Source organism: Arvicanthis niloticus, chromosome 3 (genome assembly GCF_011762505.2).
Source record: "Arvicanthis niloticus isolate mArvNil1 chromosome 3, mArvNil1.pat.X, whole genome shotgun sequence".
Classification (NCBI taxonomy): domain Eukaryota; kingdom Metazoa; phylum Chordata; class Mammalia; order Rodentia; family Muridae; genus Arvicanthis; species Arvicanthis niloticus.
The window spans coordinates 5,377,072-5,401,691 of record NC_047660.1 but is presented as its reverse complement, the minus strand read 5'-3'; the positions used below and the strand labels follow the sequence as shown (position 1 = coordinate 5,401,691).

The 24,620-nt window shown below is 45.1% G+C and overlaps 1 protein-coding gene across 14 annotated transcripts in view; it reads right to left on the bottom strand.

Annotated features, from left to right (window-relative positions):
* Dzip1 (DAZ interacting zinc finger protein 1) overlaps window positions 1-24,620 on the bottom strand; it is a 54,818-nt gene that overhangs the window by 22,279 nt on the left and 7,919 nt on the right. For 8 of the 14 annotated variants that reach the window (XM_034497578.2, XM_034497574.2, XM_076930582.1 and 5 more), the window contains 9 exons: window positions 22,132-22,216; window positions 19,422-19,546; window positions 18,415-18,576; window positions 16,392-16,529; window positions 14,026-14,088; window positions 8,772-8,912; window positions 8,363-8,411; window positions 6,904-6,960; window positions 2,976-3,032 (listed from right to left, as the gene is read on the bottom strand). In XM_034497578.2, coding sequence (XP_034353469.1) covers window positions 2,976-3,032; window positions 6,904-6,960; window positions 8,363-8,411; window positions 8,772-8,912; window positions 14,026-14,088; window positions 16,392-16,529; window positions 18,415-18,576; window positions 19,422-19,546; window positions 22,132-22,216 — 877 coding nt within the window. The remainder of the gene's footprint in view (window positions 1-2,975; window positions 3,033-6,903; window positions 6,961-8,362; window positions 8,412-8,771; window positions 8,913-14,025; window positions 14,089-16,391; window positions 16,530-18,414; window positions 18,577-19,421; window positions 19,547-22,131; window positions 22,217-24,620) is intronic. The other 6 variants (XM_034497576.2, XM_076930581.1, XM_076930586.1 and 3 more) reach the window with 2 other exon arrangements.

Genomic DNA, 24,620 nt, shown 5'->3' with positions numbered 1-24,620 from the left:
AGCGCATTCAAAGTCTGCTGCCAGCGAGCAGCGGGCAGCTTTCAAGCTTAACATGAAAAAATAGAATGTGGACCTCTGAACTGGTTCTTAAATGATTTGGAGGTCAGTTCTTTAGGGAGGTGAATATTAAGTAGGAGGCCTGTTAAGAGAATTGAATCTCCAGCCTGGGTGCAGAACTGACTTTGCAATGGAGCCAGGGCAGTCTCTGGGCCAGGGGAGCGTCCCTATGAAGGTAGGCTAACCTTAAACCATGCTAATAACATGTTAAACCATGCTAATAACAATGGCTGAGTCCTATTGGGCGCCTCCCTGAGTTAGCTATTGCTAGTGTGCGCTCTCTTCTTACTGCAGTTCCAAGACAGGACTAAAAGGGAGTTTGAGGGAAAGAATGTTCAATAGGAAGGGGGCTTTGCAAGAAACAGTAAGCATGAGCCTTTTCTATCAAATACTAAAAAGGAATTCAAATCTTTTTATCTCCCCCCCCTCCTTGTAAGATTTTTATGCAAATATTTTAATCCCCACTCCAACCAATAAAACTTTATTTACATAAAGGTCCTGTTACACTCTGGGATTAAAGTGTCTGAACCTTTTTCTTCATCTCCTGCCCGCATTTCTTTTAAGACCAGCCAATCAAATAAGACTGGGAAGTGGGGCCTCAGCCAGTGGGGAGAAGGCACTGTCCCCACCTAGGTTAGCACAGAAGCCGAGTGTGCTCCTGACTCTGGGTGGTTTGCTCTTCTGACTATTCCCTTTTGATTGAGTGAAGTTTTGTCTTATTCAAACACTAAATATACATACGCCATATGTATAGTTGAGATAATTTTCTTGTATTTTCAGTATTAAGCCAACCTCTAGAATATGCATTGTATCTATTATTAGTGTATGAGAAAAAGATCCTGTGTGAGAAAAAATACCCATAAGTAATAAAATCCAGTATGTAGAGTTCATATTGTGACCCAACACATTCTTCATTCCAGGCACAGCTTAAAGGATTTATCAAAGACCATATGCATAGATCACAGTATTTACGGATGCAAAAGTTCTAATTTAGTTCCGTCATGTACTTAAGCCTTCTCTTGTGTTTGAAGTAGAGGCTCCCTATGTAGTCTTGTCTGGCCTAAAACTTGCTGTGTACACCAGGTTGGCCCTAAACTTGTAATATCCCTCCAGATTCTGCCTCCCAAGTGCCGGGATTTCAGTCATGAACCACTACACCCAGCTCATGTCTACGCTTTTTCAAAAATACTTTTTAAACTTTGATTGGCACTCTAGTTACTGCATGGTTTTGTATGCATGTGTGTGTTTGTGTGTACATGTGTACACATGTGTGTGTTCATGTGTCCTGTGTGTGCATGTGTGCATATGTTCATGTGTGCTATGTGTGTATATGCATGTGTGTTCATGTGTGTGTCCATGTATGTGTTCATGTGTTCTCTGTGTGCATATGTTTATGTGTGCTATGTGTATACATGCATGTGTGTTCATGTGTGTGTACATGCATGTGTGTTCATGTGTTCTCTGTGTGCATATGTTCATGTGTGCTATGTGTGTATATGCATGTGTGTTCATGTGTGTGTACATGTGTGTATGTGTGTTCATGTGTGTTGTGTGCATGTGTGTATGGATACATGTATGTCCATATGTGTGCATGTGTTCATGTGTTCTGTGTACGTGCATGTGTGTGATGTTTATGTTCGTGTTTTCATGTGTGTGTATGTATGTGTGTGCATGTGTTCATGTGTTTTGTGCGTGTGCATGTGTGCATATGTTCATGTGTGCTATGTGTATATGTACATAGATGTTCATGTGTGTGTATGTGTAAGTATACATGTTCATGTGTGCTGTGTGTGTATTTATATGTCATGTGTGTGTTCATGTGTGTATATGTGAGTGTGTGTGTATGTGCATGTGTATGTTCATGTGTGTGCATGTGTATGTGTGTGTGCATGTGTAATCATGGGTGTGAATGCATTGCATGCATAGGAGGTCAGAGGAGAGTTTGGGTCTCAGTCCTCATCTCCCACCTGTTTTCACGCAGTCACTTTTGACTGCTTCGGGCCTTGGGCTGCTGCCCAGGGAGTTTCCGTGGACTCTCCCATCTCCCATTTCACCTCAGCAGCTCTGCGATTACAGATGTGGGTTCTGGGGATCCAAACTCTAATCCCCACGCGTGCATGGCAAGTGCTCTATCTACTAGCCACCTCAGCTATGTCCCCACTCATGTCTACTCTTAAAGGGTCTGAACCCAAAATGGAGGACAGCAATAATTAGATTCTAAATCACTGGTAGATGAGGCAGGAAAGGGTGGTCCTCTTGACTTGGTTCCTTTGTAAAGTACAGCAGTCACAGGAAAACACAAAGAGTAGAGAATAAAACCGGCAAGAAGCCCAGTTCAATAGGAGGAGCACCACAGCTGCAGACAGCCATCCGTCTACCAGAGTGTCATTGTAATCCTCCATTGTCCTGCTGAGGACCAGTTTCTGGCAGTGATTTCACCCCTGGAGCCTGGTCTAGTTTGTTGCCCTCGGTTTCTATCTTTTGTCTACATTTTCCTGACCAATCATTGAGACTGTTTATTTTAGAAAGGTGACTAGCTACCACGCTGAAAGTTATACAAACAAGCTCATATGCCCTGTGGCATGTGCTGGTTGGCTGGTCTAGTATCGAGCCACCTTGTTCTTCCTCTGGTCCTACCACTTTCTTCAAGGATCATAAATAAATGAAGTGCTGGAGTTAAAACTGCTGTCAGTGAGTCCGGCGACACACACACCCTGAGTGCTTTATGGCTTTGACGGTATGTCCCGGTTTTTTGGTCACATGTTGTCTGTGAAGACAGCAGTTTGAATAACTGCTTTGTAGTTGCTAGTGTTTCCTGTTTTGTATAATTGCACACCTACTGGCAATCTGGGTTAATGAATTATCTAACTCTGGGTGAAAAATGCACATGAAACATTAAGACTGTTGTTGAAACCTACCATGTACCATGGTGAGGCTGGATGTACCATCCAGATTCTGTGTGGCTGAGGCATTCACTGAAACAGAACAAAAGAGAAAGCTCACTGGCCTGTCACTACAGCTTAAGCATCTGACCTAGAGCATGACCACACACACTCTCCAAAAAGAGACCGACAGCCCACAGGAAGCACACACCTCAAACAGCACACACTGGCCAGCAGGCCTAACCTAATTTTTATTAAGTTTTTCTAAAGTATTACTTGGAGGTACCACGGATAAAACCGAGGGCCTTGCGCACGCTAGTTATGCACTCTGCCATTGAGGTATACCCTCGAGTCTTTAAAAATAACTTTTCTGAGGAATAATCACTTAAGTGTGTATCTGTGTGTGTGCACGCGCGTGCGCGTGTGCCTGTGTCTGTGTGCGTATGCATGTGCGCGTGCGTGCCTGTGTCTGTGTTCATGTGTGTATGCGTGTGCTGTATGTGTATGAGTGGGTGTACCTGTGTGCCTGTGTATATGTGAATGCATGTGAGTGTGGTGTGTGTGTGCCTCTGTGTGTGTGCACGTGTGTGTGTGTGTGTGTGTGTGTGTGTGTGTGTGTGTGTAGCTTTTGGTATATTCACAGGGCTATGTGAGCACAATCCCTAGCTACCCTGGGAGCAGTCTCACATTTCTGTTAGTCTTCCTCTCAGTGGCAGTGACTGCTACCTCCTTTTCTACCCATCTCTTCAGCCCCTGGTGACAATGATCGTCCCCTGTGTATCTGGGACGTCTGAACATTTCACACATACAGAGCTACACACTATGTTCTGGCTTCTTTCAGTTCACATGTTTTTTGCTGTCTCATATGTCAACATCATCGTTCTCTGATGGTCAATAACACCCCACTGTTTAACCAGACCCCAGTTATCTATTACATGATGGCCATTTAGGTTGTTTCCATTTTGAAAGAAAGCTTCAGAGAAAAGCAAAAACAAAAGAGAAAACAATATCCCCAGTGAGTTCTGAAAACTATCCCAAGCACAAGGCCAGATGTGAAGGCCTTATTAACTCGGGTGCAGCTTTTGACTGAGGAAACCTGACTTAGTCAATACTGAGTACTTTATAAATTAATCCCAAAGGCAAATCCTTCAGGCTTTCTTCCAGGGTTTCACAGTTCCTGAGAGCTCTTGAAGTGTCTGATCACACAGCCGCCTCGCCCCCATTAAACAACTCACCTATGGTTTATGATTCCTTTCTCTGGTTCACCTTTAATCCCAACCCTACCTTAAAAATATCAGCCATAACCCCGTTGACTCTGCAGAGCTACATTTTTTCTTTACTATAAATACTCATGATACTGTTCACTCCTGTCTGTCCATAACTGACGAGAAACTTGGAAAGCAGGACTTCTGGATTCATGTAACTTGTGTGATGTACATCAAAGATCTGCAAGCTACAAACATGGGAGACATCGAGCCTGCTACGCTTTGTAAATAAAGACTGAAACACAGCCGAGTTCCTTGTTTCTTCATCTACAGCTGCCTTTGTGGTGCTATACCACAACTGTAGAGTTTTAGACAAGCATCTTGCCCTGTAAATAAGACAGCTACCATCCCAATACCTATCTGTTTTACAGAAAAACCCACTGAAAGGCTCTAGACGTTACTTCAGCTTCAAAGCCAAAGGATGGGACTGTGTTCAAGCTGAGCGTCTCCTAGCGTGCCGCTCTAGGCCGCAGAACGCCTCCCTTATGACGGAAGACGGTCACAGGTCTGAAATGACTAAGGTCTGCTCTGATCACACCAGGCTCTTGCTAACCTACACACTTCACTCCCTGATGGCAGCAGGCAGCGGGGAAGAGCATCTGACCCAGACGACTGGCCACAGCCTGCATCACAGAGCAGCCCATGGGTTTGACCACATCCATCCGCCTTGTGCTGGGCATTGGAGATCTTCCATCTTGCCGGGAATGGATCAGACTGATGCATTAGATCACTTCTATGCTGACCTTTCCTTTGCTGTCTGGACTTTCTTATCTTAAACATTAGCGTACCTGTGCACCTCTCATGAAGAAATTCCTCATCATCTCTAGATGCTTGGAGTTTTAGACCTTTCTACAAACTGGAGGATGGACTGGGGATAAGCAAGCCACCCTTAAGGGTCCTCCACATATGGTCTATGGACACACCTACCCCTGTTTTCCTCATCCCAGGGACATCAATTTATCATATGGACCATCAGTGAAATTTAACACATACTTCTTTAAGTAAATTACACACTCCCAACCATATAAACACTCTATACATTTAAAAGATAAAATTATTTGAAAATTTGAAGAAAAAATTTGTTACTATACCAAGCTCTTAATAACTGACTTCTCATATCCTGTTAGATCTGAACGCCTGCCTCAGGCTGTCTACATGCCATTTGGAGAAAAATCACTCCAAACACACTTTGCTGTTATTTTTTCTTTTCTGTTTGTGTGCTTGGTGGTATTTCCTTTGTTTATTGTTCAACTCAGTCTTTAATGTTTCATCCTTCCCTGAAGTGTGCATTTTCTTATTTCCTAAGTCCAGCTTCCACGACCTTCCAATCTCCTTGGTGTTAGGGGACAACAGTGGCTTCATGAGAGAAGCCCCTCATCACCCTCCCAAGGCTAACTGGTGAAAGCTGTTAGCCAACCCCTAAAGACACCCAGTAATGAAAATGCTACAGTCACTGCACAGCCTCTCCTGGTGCCTGACCCACGGGAGTGGGGTCAGCTCTGTGCCCAGCCTCAGTCCTGAGCCCACTGTACCCCAGACCCCGTGCACACAGCACCCTGAACTGTTGTTCACAAACATGACCTGCTCTAACTTCCTCTACCCAGTGTCCTTTTCTTCTTCTCTCTTTCCTGATTAGATTAAAAAATGTAAATTGTTTCACTATCACTGCAAAAGAAGTGTGAAAAGGTCACATCTTTGTGTGTATGCACATGTCTATATGTGTGAGTGTGTGTGTGTGTGTGTGTGTGTGTGTGTATGCACACCTGTGGAATGTGGGGGTCAATGGCAGGTGGCTTTCTCAATTGGGCTCAACTTAATAAATAAATTAATTAATTGTGGGTCCTAGGATCTGAGCTCCAATCTTCATAATTGCTCTGAGCCTCCAAGCCATCTTTCCAGCTTTTGTTTGTTTGTTTTTGAGACAGGGTCTCTCTGTGTAGTCCTGGCTGTCCTGGGACTCACTTCATAGACCAGGCTGGCCTCGAACTCAGAGATCCACCTACTTCTGCCCCTTGACTGCTCAGATTACCTGGCTATCCAGTGTATCTTTTGAGATAGGATCTCTGACTGAACCTAGAGCTTGCAGTTTTGACTAGACTGGCTAGCTAACATGCCCCAGAGACTCTTGTGTAGGGGTTACAGGAACATGCTACACTGTGCCCAGCTTGTTCCTGAGTAATGGGATCAAACACCGGTCCTCATGAATGCATAGCAAGGATTTTACTGTCATCTCCCAAGATTTGATCTTGTTGGTTTACAACTGCATGTGGACATTCCAGGTTCTAGATCAGTTGCCCATGGCGATCACAAGTAAGGACAGGGATCTGCTAAACTCCTCAGTGTCCATCGCAGCCATGTGGTATAGCCTGGCCACCAGCCACGCCCTTCCAAGGTTGCCTTGGAAAGTCCCAAAATGTGAACGTATGGGATGCCAAAATTTTCACTCCTTCCTTTATAAGTCAAACTGTCACGTGACAGGCACAACTAACCCAAATCACAGGATAGCAAATCACAGGGTCTCAGCCAAAGCTTGGGGTGAAAGGAATCACTGCTTATCACCAAGTGCATTGCTTCTCAAAGAAAGAGCTCTAAAAAAATTGTAAATAAGCAAGTAAAAGTGGGCAGAAAGGTAGCTTAGCCCCCAACCCTCCGCTGACCCCCGACCCTCCGCTGACCCCCCCACCCCCGCAGACACTTACTGGGTGCGGTCGGTGCAGCTGATTTAGGTTCCAGTGTTTGTCGGGTTAAAGGAGTCCCTGGAATTACAGAAATGGAAGTTCAAAATGAAAACTGCACAACTGAGCAGCGATTACTGTCAATCCTGTGTAGCTCTGGCTGTCCTGGAGCTCCCTCTAGAGAGCAGGCTGGCCTCGAACTCACAGAGATCAGAGATCGCCTGGCTCTGCCTCCTGAGTGCTGGGGTTAAAGGGTTCACCACCATGCCCAACCTGAGTCAAATTCTTTCACAGTTCAATTTTTTTCCCCTGGGATAACTTCTAGTCAATTATTTATATCTAAAGGAGCATTAATTTATATTTCTTATCACTTCAGCTCTCGTTGTCCTAAGTGAGGTTAAAGGAAATCAGGAACTCAACCCCTCCCAAGTGTTTTTGGTTTTGTTTGCCAAACATTAATCTCATAAAAAGATGGAAGAAGACTGCATCCCATTACCAAACCCTCGCCAGTGTCTCCCACACAAGAGAGAATTCTCAAGCAATCTGAGGCACGCAGGGTTCAAGCCGAGGTCTCTGGAGGAAGTGTAAGCACAAGTCTGACTTTTAGTTCCATTGATCTAGACCGTGCCTGACAGGAGACGATGCTCTACCCCGTAAATCACGAGTACTCCCTCGATGCTTAGAGTCAAGCTATTACCCTAAACCATGACATGGAGGGGATGCAGCTAGCCTTTGTAGTATTTCAGAATTGAGTGTTTAACGTCAGTTCTGATAGGTGTGTAACCAGTGTACATCCTGAGTTTAATCCTTGTAATAAGGCTTTAGTGCAGTTACTACTCTATTTCCTCCGTTAGAGATGAGGAAACTGAATACAGACTCACAAAAAGCCATGAAGTGCCAGGGACAGGGGTGAGCTCAAACTCTCTCTAAGCCCTGTGTTTCTAACTCTGTCTTATGTATATAATTCAAGAGATCAAGGACAGGACCGGAAAGGTTGCTTAGTGGTTAGGGGCATCTGCTTCTCTTGCAGAGGGACTGAGTTTATTTAGTTTCCAGCACACACATAGCAACACACAAACATCTGTCACTCCAGTGCTGGGGGACATGTCGCCCCCTTATGGCCTTTGCAGGAACTGCGCATACATGGTGCACATGCATACACACATGTAAAATAATCACACACACACAACAATTTAAAAACTTTTAAAAGAGTCAAATGACTACTAACCAGAACATACTTGCACATAATTGATGACTAATATATAAAATTTAAATTAGAGTTTAGATTTTAATTCCTCAACTTTCTGGGTTATGACAAGACATCTGTCTCAAATATTCAAACAGCAAAAGGACAGATATCCCAGATTAAAATACGGAGTAGCATGCTACCTTAGTAGACATAAGTCACCAGGCACAGATGCTCGGTGCCCGAGGCTGTCAGGGAAGCCGCTTTGTTTTGGGTGCCACCATCAAGACCACTCACCTTTCAGCTCACTGACACTGCTGTACGGTTTACTGGCAAATTCTCTAATCTGCAAAACATAAAACAGCCTGCTAGCAGTTCGAGGGACAGACTGACCGCAGCCAGATACGACTGCTGGTAAATTACTCCTCTCACTAAATCACGCCAGCGTATGCTTCCTAGCAGAGGCAAGGGTTGCAGAGGAGTCGCACATGTAGATCAGGCTGCTTTCCAAGTGATCACGGGTAGAAGTCTTGGCTACCTTCAGATTTGTATCTGAAGTGTCTCTGTGTCTAAAGTAGCCATGGAAGCAATTTACTTTAACACATTTACTCCTGCAAGCAGTCACAGGTCACAGGGAGGATGCCTGCTTAGAGTTATCGGGCTACTCAGGGGCCCTCAGTGCAGACCCCCACCCCGCCAGCCATACCTGCTGCTTCTGACTGATGATCAGTTCGTTCTGCTCCTGCAGTTTCTGGCCTAACTCTTCTACCCGCCTCTTGTAGAAGACATTATCTGCACTTAAATCTTTCATCATTGAGCTTCGAAGCTGCTCTATGTGGGACAGGAGCTGGGGAAACGACCGGGGAGCGCATTAGTCTGCAAGCTGCACGGAGGATTTTTTTTTTCTTTCAGATTTTATGTGCTTAACTTTTTTTTGCTGGTTTTATGTGGTCTCTGTTCATCAAGTAACTCAGAAAATCTTCCATCAGTACATGTCAAGGCCCTGGCTGTACTAGACCTCGCCTCTTCCAGGGAGTGTATAATATGAGATAAAGCTGGTGAGGTGGGCAGCTGAGTCAACAGGAGTACATTCTATAAGATAATATACAGCTGCTTTGTGAAGAAGATTAACGGTGTCTCTCCCAGAGTCCTGGTGTCACCTCCATGGTGAACTTTTCATGCAGTCCTGTGCCCTGCCCTCAGGTCTACATGTAACACGCTAGTTTTGGCAGCCACAAGCCTGAGAGGTCGTCTGGTTCAGTTTACATCCCCAGCAATCAGCACAATGCCTGGTCTATACAGGAAGGAGCTTCAGGAAGAGGGAGAAGAAGAGAGGAATGAATCGGAGGAGGGAAAGCATCTTTAGAGACTACGAGGATTAATCTCTTTTTACCCTTTTTCCTATATGTGCATGTAGTCTGGGTGTGTTATGTGTGTGGGTGCAGTCATGTAAGTACACGCGGGTGTGTGCCATGTCCATGTGGGGGACAAGGTTGACACCAGACTCTTCCAACATCACTCCTCACCTTATGCAGGCAGAGTTCCTCCGTCCGACCCTGAACCGCCTTCCGAGGCTGAAATCAAGGTGGGCTGCCACATCCACTAAGCATTTACATAGGTTCTAGGTAACTGATCCCCTGTCCTCTTGTTTGTGTGCCAAGCTCTTAAATTGCTGAGCCAACTCCTCAGCCCATGTGATAATGGTTTTTCTTGTCAACTTAATGAGATTTGAATCACCATGGAAACAAACTTCCAAGCTTGTCTGTGAGGAATTTTCTAAATGAAGTCCATTCAAGCGGGAAGACCCACCTTGAACGTGGGTGGCCCCATCCTGTGAACTAGGTCCTGGACTGACTAAAAAGGGGGAGGGGACCTGGGTGCTGGCATCTGTTTCCTTTTCTCTTGACCGTGAGGTGTGATGTAGTGAACTGTAAGGAGCTCTTGCTTCCCTGACTTCCCCACAGTGGTAGGCTGTACCCTCAAACTGTGAACGGGTGGGAGACCGTCCCTAAGCTGGTTTTGCCATGCATTTCATTACAATGGCACAAAAAGTCACTCGGAAACTTAATGCCAAGGGAGATTATGTCCTGGATAAAAAGAACTCAGGGAGAATTTGCTTTTGATAATTTGGGGAATGCCCTGTTAAGGCAATTTTAGTAGTTGCCAAAACAGAGTAGCAAAGAAAGACAAAATAAAACAAAACAAAACAAAAGCCAGCTTGGGAATGGGTACTCAGGGTAGTGTGTATCTAATGTCTGATGTGGAGAGTGAGGGCAGGCTGATGGAACCAGGGGAGGCATCTGTCTGCTGTGAGGGTGAGAGCATCCATATGGGCACTTCCTAATGTGCTTGTTTGTTCATGTAAAAGATTTAATTTTAACTAGTTGCTTACGTGTATGCCTATGTGGGTATGTGCACATGCATGCATGTATCTAAATAGGCCAGAGATGCCCAGAGCTGGGTATAGGCAGTCTTAAGAAGCCTGATGCAGAAGCTGGGAACTGAACTTGGGTCCTCTTAAGACAGCCAGGACTATATAGTAAGATCCTATCTCAAGACAGAACAAACCCGAAATGTCTCAATACTTTTAGATGGTTGGAAGAACATATCCCTCCCTCTCAAAAAAGACATAAGGAAATTCTAGCAAAAATGCTCAGGGTTTTGAGTGGAGGTTTAGGCTTGCGCCAGGACACCGAACTGAGGAGTTTTACCAACCCCAAGAAGCAAGGGAACCCAGAAAAACAAACCAAGGGGTGACATCATTGTGACAGCAGAGTGAAGAACAGGTGACAAAGGCACAGACAAGAGTATGAGGGGGTTCAAAGAGATTAAAAAAGACAGATACTAGCTCATGAAGCATGCAATCCTTGTGCCTGTGTGTGTGTGTGTGTGTGTGTGTGTGAGAGAGAGAGAGAGAGAGAGAGAGAGACAGTGACAGAGACAGACAAATGGATATCCTTGAGCCTGTGTGTGTGTGTGAGAGACAGAGAGACAGAGACAGAGAGACAGACAGATGAGATCTATCATTTCAAGCTCTCTGCTGTCCTCTGCAGCCTCGCTCATAACACCAGCCTGCTCTGTCACTGTGTGACCATAATGTGCCTCTGGGGCTCTCAGGCTGGGTCAGAAAGTCACACCATGGTTTATGTGTGACTCCCTTTGAACTCCTACCAATGTTATTTAAAAAAAAAAAAAAAAAAAAAAAAGGCTGCCAAGAACCTAGGTAAAGCAATAACATGCTGGCACAGGCAACTTCCCTTAAACAGAGAAACACAGTATGTGCACTGTGGGACAAGTAGGCACCAATCATGTGGAATAATTAATAGGTCTCAGGTGGAGATGACTGCATTTGGTTGAATTTGCCTCTTTGTTAGGGTACAAGTGAGACAGAGAAGCAAACAGCTTCTAAACAGCTGAATGGGCAGACAGAGGAACAGCATAACCTGCCAAGCATGAGTCTGTGCACACACTGTGCACTGCCCAGCCTTGGGTTTCGGTGGAACCTTCATGATGTGCTTCTAGCTGAATTCAGCAAAAGTGAAGGGACAGCGCAGGCACAGTTAAAGCCCACAGCAGCTGACTTCCAGCCAACAGAGAAGTTGTCCTGACTGGGCTTGTTTTGCTCAGGTAGCCCTTTAAAAGGGCTTAAAAAGAAGGCTTTCTTTTAAGGAAGCCTTAAAAGGACATGCTTGCCCCCCATAAAAGACCGGGATGAGGCTAGAAAGATCAGCAGATAAAGTACATACACACAAGCCTGAGGACCAGAGTTCAGATATGCAAATGACAGCTGAGCAGGCGGCTGCACTCGGGGAGCTGGTTGACAGTGGGTCTCTTGGGCAAGCCAGCTGCCCAGACTAACTGGCCAAATCACCAAGTTCCAAGTTCAGCACGATATCCTGCCTCAGTAAATAAACTGAACAGTGATGGAGGGAGAGATACTCATTATCAACGTGTGCTGACACATGCAGTGCACGTATGACCACATATACCCACACATGTGAACGTGCATACATGTTCACATATCACACACACCTATAGTTTTGTTTTGTTTTGTTTTGTTTTTTTAGAAAACTCAGAATATTCTGGAAATTATCAGAAAGCTATCACAGCTGGAAAAAGCAGGTTCAGGAGGAGAAAAGGTTAGGATAAGGGAATCAGCCACATTAATTTATCCACATCGTGCAGAGTGGATGAAAAAGAGATCTGATACTAGGCCTTCAGCTGTTAGGAGGATGATAAAGGCTGAGGTAGGGACAGGGGTGATGGGAATGTATGGCCTAGGGATGAGAGGTAGATGACATTAGAGATGGCTGACAGGGTTAAGGGAGGGGCATGGGATAGATGTTTGTCCTGATGGGCGAGCAGACCGTGAACTTCAGCTGTGACAAACCCAAGAATTTTACTGTAGCCTGTTACAGAGATAAGCCCAAGGTGCTGTCAGGCTACCTGACCTGGAGCTCAGAAAGCTGGGTTTTAGCATCAAACACGTGGCCACTGCCCAACGTGAGCAAGCTGTGCTCACGCCTGGGCACTGGTCCCTTCTTTCCCAACCTCAGTGTCCTGACTCCCATGGCTTGTGAGCTACAACGGAGAGTCCATCCCCTTAGGACAGGGATCCTCTCTTGATTTTAGTCCTGGAAAGTGTAGTGTTCTTGCTCAGGAAAGATCCGAATGTGAGTCCTCATCAGTGAGAACATCCTCAGTGTCACAGCTCAGTGTGCCTGCACATTTATGTATTTTTGTCTTTCCTTTGTTTTCTCTGTTTAGTTTTAATACTGCTAACAATCTGTTCCTCCCTTTTTCCCTTTCACCCTCTCTCCCTCCCTCCTTCCTTCACACCCTCCGTATTTGTTGTTGTTACAGAAAAAAAATAAAAACTGGAAAATTCTAAGTTTATCTAAGCATTCATTTTTCCTAGCTCCTGTGTGCCCACGCACACTCTATGTTATATCATATAAAACCTTTAGCAATATGATATTCTTCCTAGTACTGTATGAAAGGAGTTCTTAGTACTAACTCTGTGAAAGGAAGGTTATTTTATGGAATGTGTATGCTCTACACAGAAAATATCTATCAAGAACACAAAGGGTACAAAAGATAATATTGTTGAAAGAAATCAACAAGATTTCCCATCTTGATCCATTTTCCCCCAGTGGAACATTACCAGTGAATTTTCTGACATAGATAGTGCCCACTGGATGCCCGATGCCTGTATGCAGCATTAACCAGAATCTATGAGTTCCTTTTTTTTAAACATATTTTGAAAAGGAGACATGAAGCTGGGGCAGGAGAGGACACACTGGTAAGGCCCACCGAGTCCAGAATGAGCCGGAGATGAAGAGCCAGAAATGGGTAAGAGCAAAATATTCTGCATACACGCGTAAGACTCTTAAAGGACAAGTAACATAGTTTAAAATCTTTTAGCAATTATAATAGAAAAAGAAAATTAGAGAGAAACAAAGGAGCAGCACCGGTTAATTTTGGTGGCAAAACCATAAATATTTCTAGTAAGTTTGTTACATGTCTCTCTGGAAATGTTAAGTAGGAAAATACCACTTTTATTATCGAGTGCACTAGAAATTCTTTTCAAAAGATGACCAATTCGTGCATGTGTGCATATGTGTGTGCGTGTATCTGTGTGTATGTATGTGTGTTTGTGTGTGCATGTGTATGTACATGTGTGCATGTGTGTGTACACATGTGTGCGTGTATCTGTGTGTATGTCTATGTGTATGTGTGTATGTATGTGTGTGTATGTCTATGTGTATGCATATGTGTGTATGTGTGTGTATGTGTGTGTGTATGTGTGTGTGTATGTGTGTGTATGTGTATGTGTGTATGTATGTGTGTGTATGTGTGTATGTGTGTATGTATGTGTGTGTGCCCTCGTGAGCCCGTGAGGCCCTAGGGTCCACTCTATGCCCTGGGGAGAAGGCAGCAGGTGGCTGACTCAGTCTTACCTGTCCCTTCTCCCTGCTGTGCTCTTCGTTGAGAACTTGAAATCGATCTGTCCACTTGCTTGCCTGAAGGAGAGCAAACAAATGATATGCCTGTAACGCAGAAACTCATCCCACACTGGAGCTTGCTCTTCATCGGGTGCCTATGAAACCCAACAGGCTCGTAAAATCCCAGCTGGCATTTTTAGAGTGTATGTGGCTGGAATGCTCAAACCCATCTGTCTCTGGTTGTTCTGCAGGGCTGGGATCAGTAGGTATTTGTATGACACGGTATTTTAGGTTACGAAGTGGGGGCAGGGGAGTCTGTCACACTGAGTATGGAGGCATTCTAGTTCAGACTATTGCTGTGATGAAATACATCACATGACCAAAGCAAGCTAGGGAGGAATGGGACACCGTCACAGGAAGTCCAAACTGGAACTCAAGCAGGGGAGGACACAGAGGCCATAGAGGGGTGTTGCTTACTGCTTTTTTCCACATGGCCTGCTCAGCCTGCTTTCATATAAAACTCAAGTCTACTGGCCCAGGGATGGCCCTACTCACAATGGGTTAGGCCCTTCTATATCAATCACTAATTAAGAAAATGGTCTAAGGTTTGCCTGCAGCTGGACCTTATTTTCTCCCTCTCCAGTGTCACGCTTGTGTCAGGTTGACAGAAAGCTCTCCAGCCCAGAGGAGAACAGCCATGGGCAGGATTTAAGTGAATGTGTGTGACTGTTCCAGTAAGGCGTTAGTTGTGGGGTCAGCAGGTTTACGCAGGCAGCTCGGTGCATGGGAGACACTGTGGTTGGAGGAAGGTGAATGTCAGCTTCTAATCTCCTGTTCACAGCAGTCACAGGGCTGAGAAACCACTGGCAGCTTGGGAGAGGATTAAAAAGACACCCTGCACTGTACAGGACAGAAGTGTACATGACCATGAGAGAATCCCTACTGAATGTGTGTTAGGCTGAAGGGACGTCATCACCATGAAGTACAGCTGGGTGAGAAGCAAGACCTGGCTACTCAATAAAGTCTGAAAATATGTGTGTGTGTGTGTGTGTGTGGTGGCGGGGAAGTGTCACTGAAAGACTAAAGTTAGACAGGTCAATGACATGTGCAGCCAAGCGGTACATTTAAGGGAGCCAGACAAGATGTAGCATTAAAACAAGAAAGAGCAGGGGCTGGAGAGATGGCTCAGTGGTTAAGAGCACTGACTGCTCCTCCACAGGTCCTGAGTTCAATTCCCAGCAACCACATGGTGGCTCACTAGCATCTGTAATGGGATTTGATGCCCTCTTCTGGTCTGAAGAGAGCAACAATGTAGTCATATACATAAAATACGTAAAATTTTTTAAAAAGCAAAGTAAAGGAACAGCATTCCTATTTCAAAGGCCATTACCATTTAAAAGCTTCACAGGTTTACCCTTATTTAAAATTGTGCTACATCTGCTATTTAGGTATGTGCACGTATGCATCTGTGTGTGCATGTAAGGTCAAGGACTGCCTCTGCACACATGTAGAAGTCAGAAGACAACCTGTGGGAGCCGGGTCATTCCTTCTACCAGTTGGGTCCCAGGGGTTGAACCTAGGTCATCAAGCTTGGTGGCAAAAGCCTTTACCCTGTGAACCATCTCACTGACTCAAAGGCTTTAAAAAAAAATAATTGAATTTGTAGGTTGTAATACTCACAGTTACAAGCCCCATCCCCCACCAACACAGAGGGATGGCTGAATTTGGGGCCTAGCAGGGCTATATCATCAGCCTATATATTGGCCTTTTTGATTTTTGATTTCTCTCCCTTTACCACTGTGATAAAGTAACTTTTATAGAGTGATTATGGAGTCTGACTTCCAAATGAAAATATGATATATCAAAGATGCCAGTCTGTCAACGCAGCGCTGTATGTAAACCAAGCATAAGCTAATGCTTCAATACGCATGAGATCTGAACAATACGCAGAACACTGAACAATAATACAAACTGACTAGTTCAGAGTGACGGTTTTGTTGGTGAAAACTGAAACCATTTTAACTACTGTCCTGTATTCACAGCTATGAGTCATTGCCTATTATGAATTAGGCATTTGTTGAGAGACAAGAAAAAAAAAAAAAAAAAAAAGAACAAAGATATTTGCTGGAAAAACCCCATTGACAGAAAAATCAAGGTGATGGAGACCTGGCACCGTGGTTAAGGGTTCTTACTGCTCTCGGTTCAACATCCACGCCACGTCTCAGAACCACCTGTAATTCTAGTTCCACGGGATCCAGCGCCCTCCTTCTGGCCTGCACAGGCACTGCATATGTGCCGTGCACATAAGTCCAGGGAGACATGCGCACAGATGAGTAAACACGTATTCTGCGCTGTGGCTGTGCTCGACACGCGTGCTGTACCTGGCTGTCAAGGAGCTGCAGCATGTTTTGAAAATCCTGGGGACACGGAAGATGGTCTTCTCTCAGCTCATTAACATCTCTTAAGGTGCCTATGTTGGACTTGATCTGGATGTTGGACTTCTGGATTTCTAACAACTGCTATGGATGAAAAGAATCACCAATAGAAAAGTTAGGAATTTATTGAACTGGAACAGTGAAAAGACCGGGGATCATAAATTTCAGCTCTCCCTGTCTCTCCAGAGACTCCTTGCCAGTCCCCTTGGCTTTGCTCTGCCTCTACCAGTCTCTGATCTTTGATATCTCCACCAGAATGTGGAACAAATGGGAAGGAAATGATGTTTTAAAATGATTTATTATTGGGCACTAGGGCGTGTCCATGGGGGTGTCAGAGGACAACCGGAGTCCAGTCTCTCTCTCTCTCTACCTTTCTGTGGATTTCAGAGATCGAGAGGGGACTGAAGCCGGCTTGCACACAGCTGCTTTACCCGCTCACCATGTCTCTGCCCCCAAGTCAACTTCTGGCCCCTGATGAAGGGTCTTTAAATTTTTGACCGGAACATAACATCTGTGAGAGGGACTGGGTATATCTCTCGCTTTCTGGTTTTCTTTCTTTTCTTTTTTTCTTTTTTCTTTTTAAAGGCAGATCTTTGTTGGCCAAGCTGGGGTTGAAGTCTTTCTGACTCCGCCTCAGCCTCCTGAGTGCCTGGGGTGTATCCCCATTCCTGTGACAGTTCTGGGAAGTTAAGACATTGCAACAGAAGGCGAACACTGTCCAGGGGGATACCAATAAACCCACTAGGGATATATGTTTTAGTTTTCCCATGTTAACTATGGGGAAAAATCTCAGACAACAACAGGCAATAAAGTTAACATCAAGAACAGACGGGTGGGGAGCCTACTTCATTATCTCTCATTGCAACCACTCAAAGCAGGAAGAGAAGCGTCTCAGTACAGAAGCCTCTTCCTACCAACACTACAGCTCCCAGGTGGTGAGGACAAGGTGAAAGTCTTAGATCAGGAAGACCATGTGTGTGTGACCTTGGTACGATTTGATGACGTGATGCGGTATCTCCAAGATCCACTCCCTACCCCCATAAATTCTGACTGACCACGATACCCTGACACTAGTCAGATAGACCCCAACAGCAGGGCTTCCCATACAAGCAACCTGCACTTCTCCAGATGTTAGGTTCCGCAATAAGAAGACTGAAAAACTATCACCGACCACAGAAAAGCCTAAGAAGACAGAATGACCCACTGTAACATGGAGACAGAATGACCCACTGTAACATGGAGACAGAATGATGCACTGTAACATGGCATCCTGGACAAGATCCTGAACAGGAAAGGAAAATAAAAGGATTCTGGTGTTGTCTTCAGTTTTGCTTCTGAAACTTGTCTGCCCCTAGAGGGAGCCCAAGGACCGACCTCAGTTCCCTCCTACTTTTCTCCTCAGGAGTTGCCCAGTCAAAAGGAACCAGATCAGCAGGCACAGAGGATGAGGATGAGGAGTGAGTCCTCTGTCACACGTGTCCGTGGACCACAGCTGATCTTACGAGGCACAGGACACACTTGCCTTTTCCCGATTATTTCAGAGATCCGATCCGCCTCAGAGGACAGGCGTGGACTGAGGAGAGGGCTAGGCAAGTACTCTCTTCTCCTCCCGCCTTACAGATTGCTATCAGCCTTTCCCTCCACTACTTGGAACATTCTAGAATTCGTGCGAGGGTTTGTGGTTTAAGGTTATTTGAACCTAACCAGGTAAGGAAGTTCCTTCTGGAGTGGAACAGATGTGCCTACGAGTGCTCTGTACTAGAGTCTGGGGACAGACCGCCCACTCATAACAAGACAGTCTCTCTTACTTGCTCTGCCTCCTCAGTGCCTCGTGTTCCCTGGGATGTCCAGGGAAGAGGAGCAGTGTGTTCTGGGCATGTAAAAGACCTGATTCCCTGGCTACGATGCCATGCTAACACCGAATCTCAAGGCGAGCAATCCTATGAAAACGGCTAGGTTGCATACTTACATATTCTAACGCTGAATTCTTAGAAGTTAACTCTTTAAATTCCCTCACAAACATCTCCTTGACCTTCTCCATCTCCTCGAGTAACTTCTCCTTCTCCTCCTCTTTCCATCTGTCAAACAGCTTCAGAAAGTCTTCTTCTTTCGTTTTTTGCATTTCATAGTCCTGAAATTATTTTGATATTATGTCACTAGGGGCTCTGGATATAACACATATGCAAATTTAAAAAAACAAATCATAGCTTCACCCCAAATCTGTTAGTATTTCTTCTTTGAATTAGACCTGCAATAACACTTTACACTAGCCTGTACACAGTGTGCACAGGACACGCCCACATACACGTACTCAATAAATAAATGCAAATAAATAAAGAACACCCCATGCTTGGAGTCTGGAGCTACAGCTCAGTGGTTAGCAGTATGTAAGCATGAGCACCTGAGTTCAAATCTGACACCAAGGAATACACCCAGGATGGCCCCACACAAGCTTACAACCCTGTGCTGTACGAGTCACAAACAGAAGGCCTAAGGACATCCAGCCTTGTCCAGGTTCAGTGAGAGATACTGTGTCAAAGGAATAAGGCCTCTGGCCCTTACGAGTATGCATACATGCAATATATATTATGCTCAATACACACATATGTCATGCACAGACATCATACACACACACTGACACACACGCACTGACATGCACACACACTCACACAGACACACACACTGATGCACATATGTGTACACACACAGACTGACATATACACTCACACACAGACACACACACTGATACACACATGCGCTCACACACATACACACACTGACACACATGTATGCATGCACATACACACATATACACACACGGACACACACATATATATACACACACATACACACAGTGGCACACACTGACACACACATGTGTGTGCACACACACTGACACACAGACACATATGTGCATGTGCACACAAATACACACACTGATACACATATACACACACTGACACGCATGCACCCTACCTTAGAGAAGCGGACAGCGTGAGAGTGCTGGGCAGACTCCAGCTGAGATCTGGTGAGCTGCAGCTGCTCCTTTAACATGTCGATCTCCTTCTGGAGCCTGTCAGTCTGGGCCTTTGTGTTATAGTCTGTTGCAAGAGAAGATCGAGTTAGAATACGCCTTCTTATGAACTCACCTGAAAACTTACGGGGCACAGTTCTACGGATAAGAAGAGGAAAATGTTCTCTCTCCCTTGGGACTGTCACAAGCCCAGTCCTGTTCTTTACTGTTTATCTGGAGCACTTTGTCTGACCAGATACTTCATTGGTTTTGGTGGCTTCTTTCCGCCACTCACTGTACTAAGGTTGGTTATTCAACAGGGTCACCATGAGAGCCTCGTTCAGGGAGTGAGCCCGGTGGTTCTGCCCCACAGGTGCTCAGGACTCTTTCAGAGATGCCTGTCTCACTCAAAGCAGAGAAGCAAGGGCTTCACCTACAAGTAGCACAAAACCGAAGCCATATAGTCGCCGTGGTTTGCGTTCCCACCCAGGTTCCCCGAAGCCCCCTATCAGCGACCACGGAGAGGGCTGGGGATTTGAGACGCAAGCTCGGGCAGTCGTCTGTCAACTAGGGCGCAAGCGAAGAGCTGAAAGGTGGTGAGAAGGAGGGTACTTATGTACATGTACTTACACGAGGATGTACACATGACTGAATGGTATACATGTGCTGTGGGTGTAGACATGAAAGGTATGGGAACCAAAGCAGAAAGTCAGAATCTCAAAGATGACCTGAAGAAACAGTACTCGGTTCAGAGTCTGAAGCGCTCTCTGACACGAGTATGAGATAGGATAAGATACTGAAACAGAGAGACAGAGATCAGTTTCAAGCTGAAGAATGGCGGGCCGCTTACAAGCGGCGCAACATTTCCATGTTCCCAATATACGCTTACTCGTATCGGTGGTCCAGAGTTTACAACGAAACTTTCTGCTGTCTGTTTTGCATCTACCACAGAGCAGTATGGGCAGGAATACAAACAGACTGGCCCCAGTTGAAGAGAATCAGTGCAACTATTGAAAACGCTTCTGTAGGTTACGGTGGCACAAAGCCCGATCTGCTCAGGGAGGAGGAGACGCTACAGTCTTTGAGAAGATTCAGAGTGGGAAGACTGGCTCCTTGGGTAGACCACAGAGCACTCTCCCATTTCTGGATCCTTATTTCTGCCTCTACCTCCTGGTTATTTCCCATCAGCACCCAAACATGCTGACTCCCACCTAAGACAAATTCCTCCTGTCTCTACATTTCAACTGAGGTGATGTGTCAAGTCTCTGGCTTTTCTTCCCAGCACACATGGCTAACATATATACCCATGTTTGCTTAGAGCATGGTCTCACTGGCTCCCACCTCAGCTCACTCAAACTGACACGCTGTCAGTTTGAGTTGTGATGTCAAGGCCAACTACTGTGCAATGACAGGATGTTTCCCATCTGCATCCCAGTGTTTGCCTCTGGACCATCTGACACACTTGGCCACGGCCATCTTTTTGGAACCCTTTTCTTCTTGCTGTTTAAGACAACGACAACCCTAGGTCAGCCTCACTGACACTCTCTACCTGCCCTCCTTGAGGGATGAGGTTGTGTAAGGGCGGCTAGTTTTGGCCTTGGGTCTTCTGGTCTCTAACTGGATGACTTTAGCCATCTTAGTCCTCCAGTGACTTCCAGATCCTTCTATCTATCTTTCCATCTTGGACCTCCATTTTCAAACACCGGCCATGTGACTTGCAGATGTTAATGTGTGTGTCCAATGCAAACACTCCTGTCTCCTCCCTCTTTCGAATTCCTTCTCATCCCCTAACCGTCTATCACAGAAAATATTCATCTACACAGAAGTAGGTCGTCATGAGTCTCTCACTGTCACCCCAGGTCATAGCTCTGTAGGCTCTGTGTCCATCATGTGTTCTTTTCACCCCCCACCCCGTGCCCTGGAACCACCGAGGGGTCTCTCTTATCTCACTTGGACTGCTACGCCCTGCCTCATTCTGCCAGCTTCTGTTACTGCCCTTGCAGACCACATCTTTATCTCTGCCTTCTTCTCTCATCTACAGCCAGAATGTTCTCTTTAGGATACTAATTACATCATCATTCTCCTCTACAAAAGTGTCATCCCCTGGCTTGCCACCGTACTGATGCAATACCCACTGGCCAGGGCCTTCCTTGGCTCTTGAGATCGGTTGCCCAAGCCTACAGCCTTCCACACACTTCTGCCTTACCCCTACTCCTCCAATTTCCTTGTTGTTCCTTAAAACACATCCCAGTCTCTTCTCCTGCCCCTCAGCACTGAAGTCCATGTACTCTGGTCTTTCATTCTCATCGGACTACGGCTTCTTCATAGGACTTCAATCTGGTTAGACGTGGCCTCCTCAGAGAGCTTCAAAGACCACCTGAGAGGATTCTCCCTTTGTCCTGTCTTTGCATTTGGTACTCAGAAAACACCATGCTGCGTTTAAGTGTCTCTTTAGCCCTTTGTTAGAATGCAAGACTCGAAGCTGGACTTCTCCAGTCCACTCCCAGCTGTGTGGTAGGTAGGGCACTATGAACAGGTACCCGAAGAGCTCAACATTTACTCACGGCCTATGAGACTTTCAAAAGAACTGAAGGAAAGCCCTGGGCTACACCTCATCGAGAAAGGGGAAGGGAACAGAAGGAAAATAACTCTGAGCACAGAGTTCGTGCTTACCAAGGTGAGCCTCTTCAGTGTGGCGGCGCTGAATGTGACTTTGTAGGAACGCTTGGTTCATAAAGGCCTTGTCACAGAAATGGCACTGGAAAGAAAGCAGCAAATTCAAATGTCTGCAGTGTTTCCCCACCTTCTCACAGTTAAAACCGGGGATCTGAAGCATAGCTTATGGAGGCTCTCTTCCTAAAAGATACAGGGTGTTGGCCATGCTATTAACTCACAGGGCAAATGTAAGGTTAATAACACCCCTTCCCAAACTAAGTCAAGTCAGTGTGATATATCTTTTGGCAGTTGAAGCAACCCTTCTGGTAATTCCATCTTCTTACCACCAATTTGTTCGAGGCAGGAGGAGAAACCTCACCAGAAAGTAGCCATGCCGATACCTTGGCATAGGATGTCTAGCTTCCAAATATTTGTGCGAAAATAAAGTTCTGTTTACTTAAGCCATCTAATTGATGGTATTTGTTATGGCAGACTTAGTAGCTAATACAGGTGTGTGTGTGTGTGTGTGTGTGTGTGTGTGTGTGTGTGTATGTGTATGAGAGAGAAAGAGAAATATTTTAAGGCTAAAAATTTTTCCTAGGAATATATACATTCATAAAAACCTTTCAGACATGCATGCTGTACAAAAAACATAAAGGAGAACATGGGGCCGAAATATTTCCTTTGGAAATGGATGGAGGGAAACTATTTTTTAAAATCAAGAGCATGAGCTCTGGGGTTGCTCACATTCCGGGGGTGGTCCACACCCATATATCACTTTTTATTTATTTATTTTTTATATCTTAAACTTTCCCCAAAGTAGAGATGGAAATAGAGCAAACACCAGCACGCACCACATCTTGGAGGTGGGGTGTGTGTCAGCTGCACTGTTCTACACATTCCTTCTAGGTTATTATTACTGGGTCCATTGTTTGTTCTTAATAGTTTTTCTTTTAAAATCTTCTATAGATGGAGATTCAGCATATGGTTATTTTGATTTTTCTGTATATTGTAAATTTTACATAATAAAATACTGGGGAAAAAAGACATTACACATTGCTATTATAAGCCCTTTACAGATTCTGACTGCATAAAACATGCCACACTCAGGTTGTCAATGGGAAAAGGGCCTTCAGGAAGTGGGCATCCTTAAATGTTTCATTTTCACTAAATAAGTCCTGTGATTTCTCAGAGCAAGGAAGGAACACAGAATACAGAAGAAATACAGAAATGGGGTTGGGATGTCCGAAGGTGACCTGGATCAAATGGTCTGTTCAATCTCTTTGCGGAGAGTCCAGGGCCTCTGAAATTGGGAGAGGTGAAGAAAACCTAAAATGCTGGCAGTCATGTGACTTCTGTCACCTGCTAGCAGTCATGTGACTTCTGTCCCCTTGTAGTCAGCCAGCTCTGGTGCTTGTTTTGTATGCCACAGGGCTCTCTGTACCGAAATCTCAGGTTTTGGCTAAAAGAACTAACTATATGTTAAGCATAGCCATGCAAAGTTCATTATCAATGGCTAAGATGTAGGTGTGATACCATTCCCAGTCCACAGAGTGGGCACCAATGTACATACAGTTAACTGTTAAGGTCTAGCAGTTGAGACAGTAGTAGGGAGGGGACTTGAACTCACTTTCCCTAGAGAGCTTCTGTATTACTGTTCTCTGTGGAAGCAGAAGCATGTGATCTGATTCTAAAGTATGACCACACTTTTCAGTTTACAGCATAGTTTACCAGACAAGGCAGGAGAGAGAGGCCACGGATGGAATATGTCCACCAGTCAATAAATGATTCACACCCCCATCTTCTAAGTCCTGACAGCATCCTTCTAAGTCAAGAAATTTCTTATACTCTGAAAATGTGCGTAGTCCCTCAACAAATTGTCTTAGACTGAAGGTTTGGAAGAGTTTGAGAGAAAGAGAGAGGGGAAGGGAAGGAACAGGAGCGAGGGAGGGGGAAAGAAGACGGGGGTGGGGTGGGGTTAGCTACATATATATCTCAGTCCATCTGGAGCCAAGTTTCCTTTTGCAGCCTGAGGACAGACAGACTCATTTAACTCACATTTTCCTACAGAATCTGACTCTGTTGACATCCTTACACACAGCATCAGAAAGGTGTGGCTGTTCCCTAACAAGGGGTCTCTCATTCCACACCTCTGGAATTAGAATTCCAAAGACGTCACAATCTCCTGGCAGGTAATGGAAGGCCATGAGGAATGCTTGGCCATTGGAACACATCTCCAAAGAAAAGAAATTGAGGTGTGTGTGTGTGTGTTTGTGCGCGTGAATGTTTACATGCATATGTGGGTACATATGTATGTGTGCATGTATGCATGTGTGTATGTGTGTGTGAGAGAGTGTGCTTGGCCATTTGAATACATCTCCAATTTAAAAAAATTAAATGTGCACGTGTGTGTGTGTGTACGGTCATTACAACACGTCTCCGATTTTAAAAAAATATAAATATTTGTTGCGGTAAATCTCCAACCCAAATAAGCCCGTGTAAAGAAA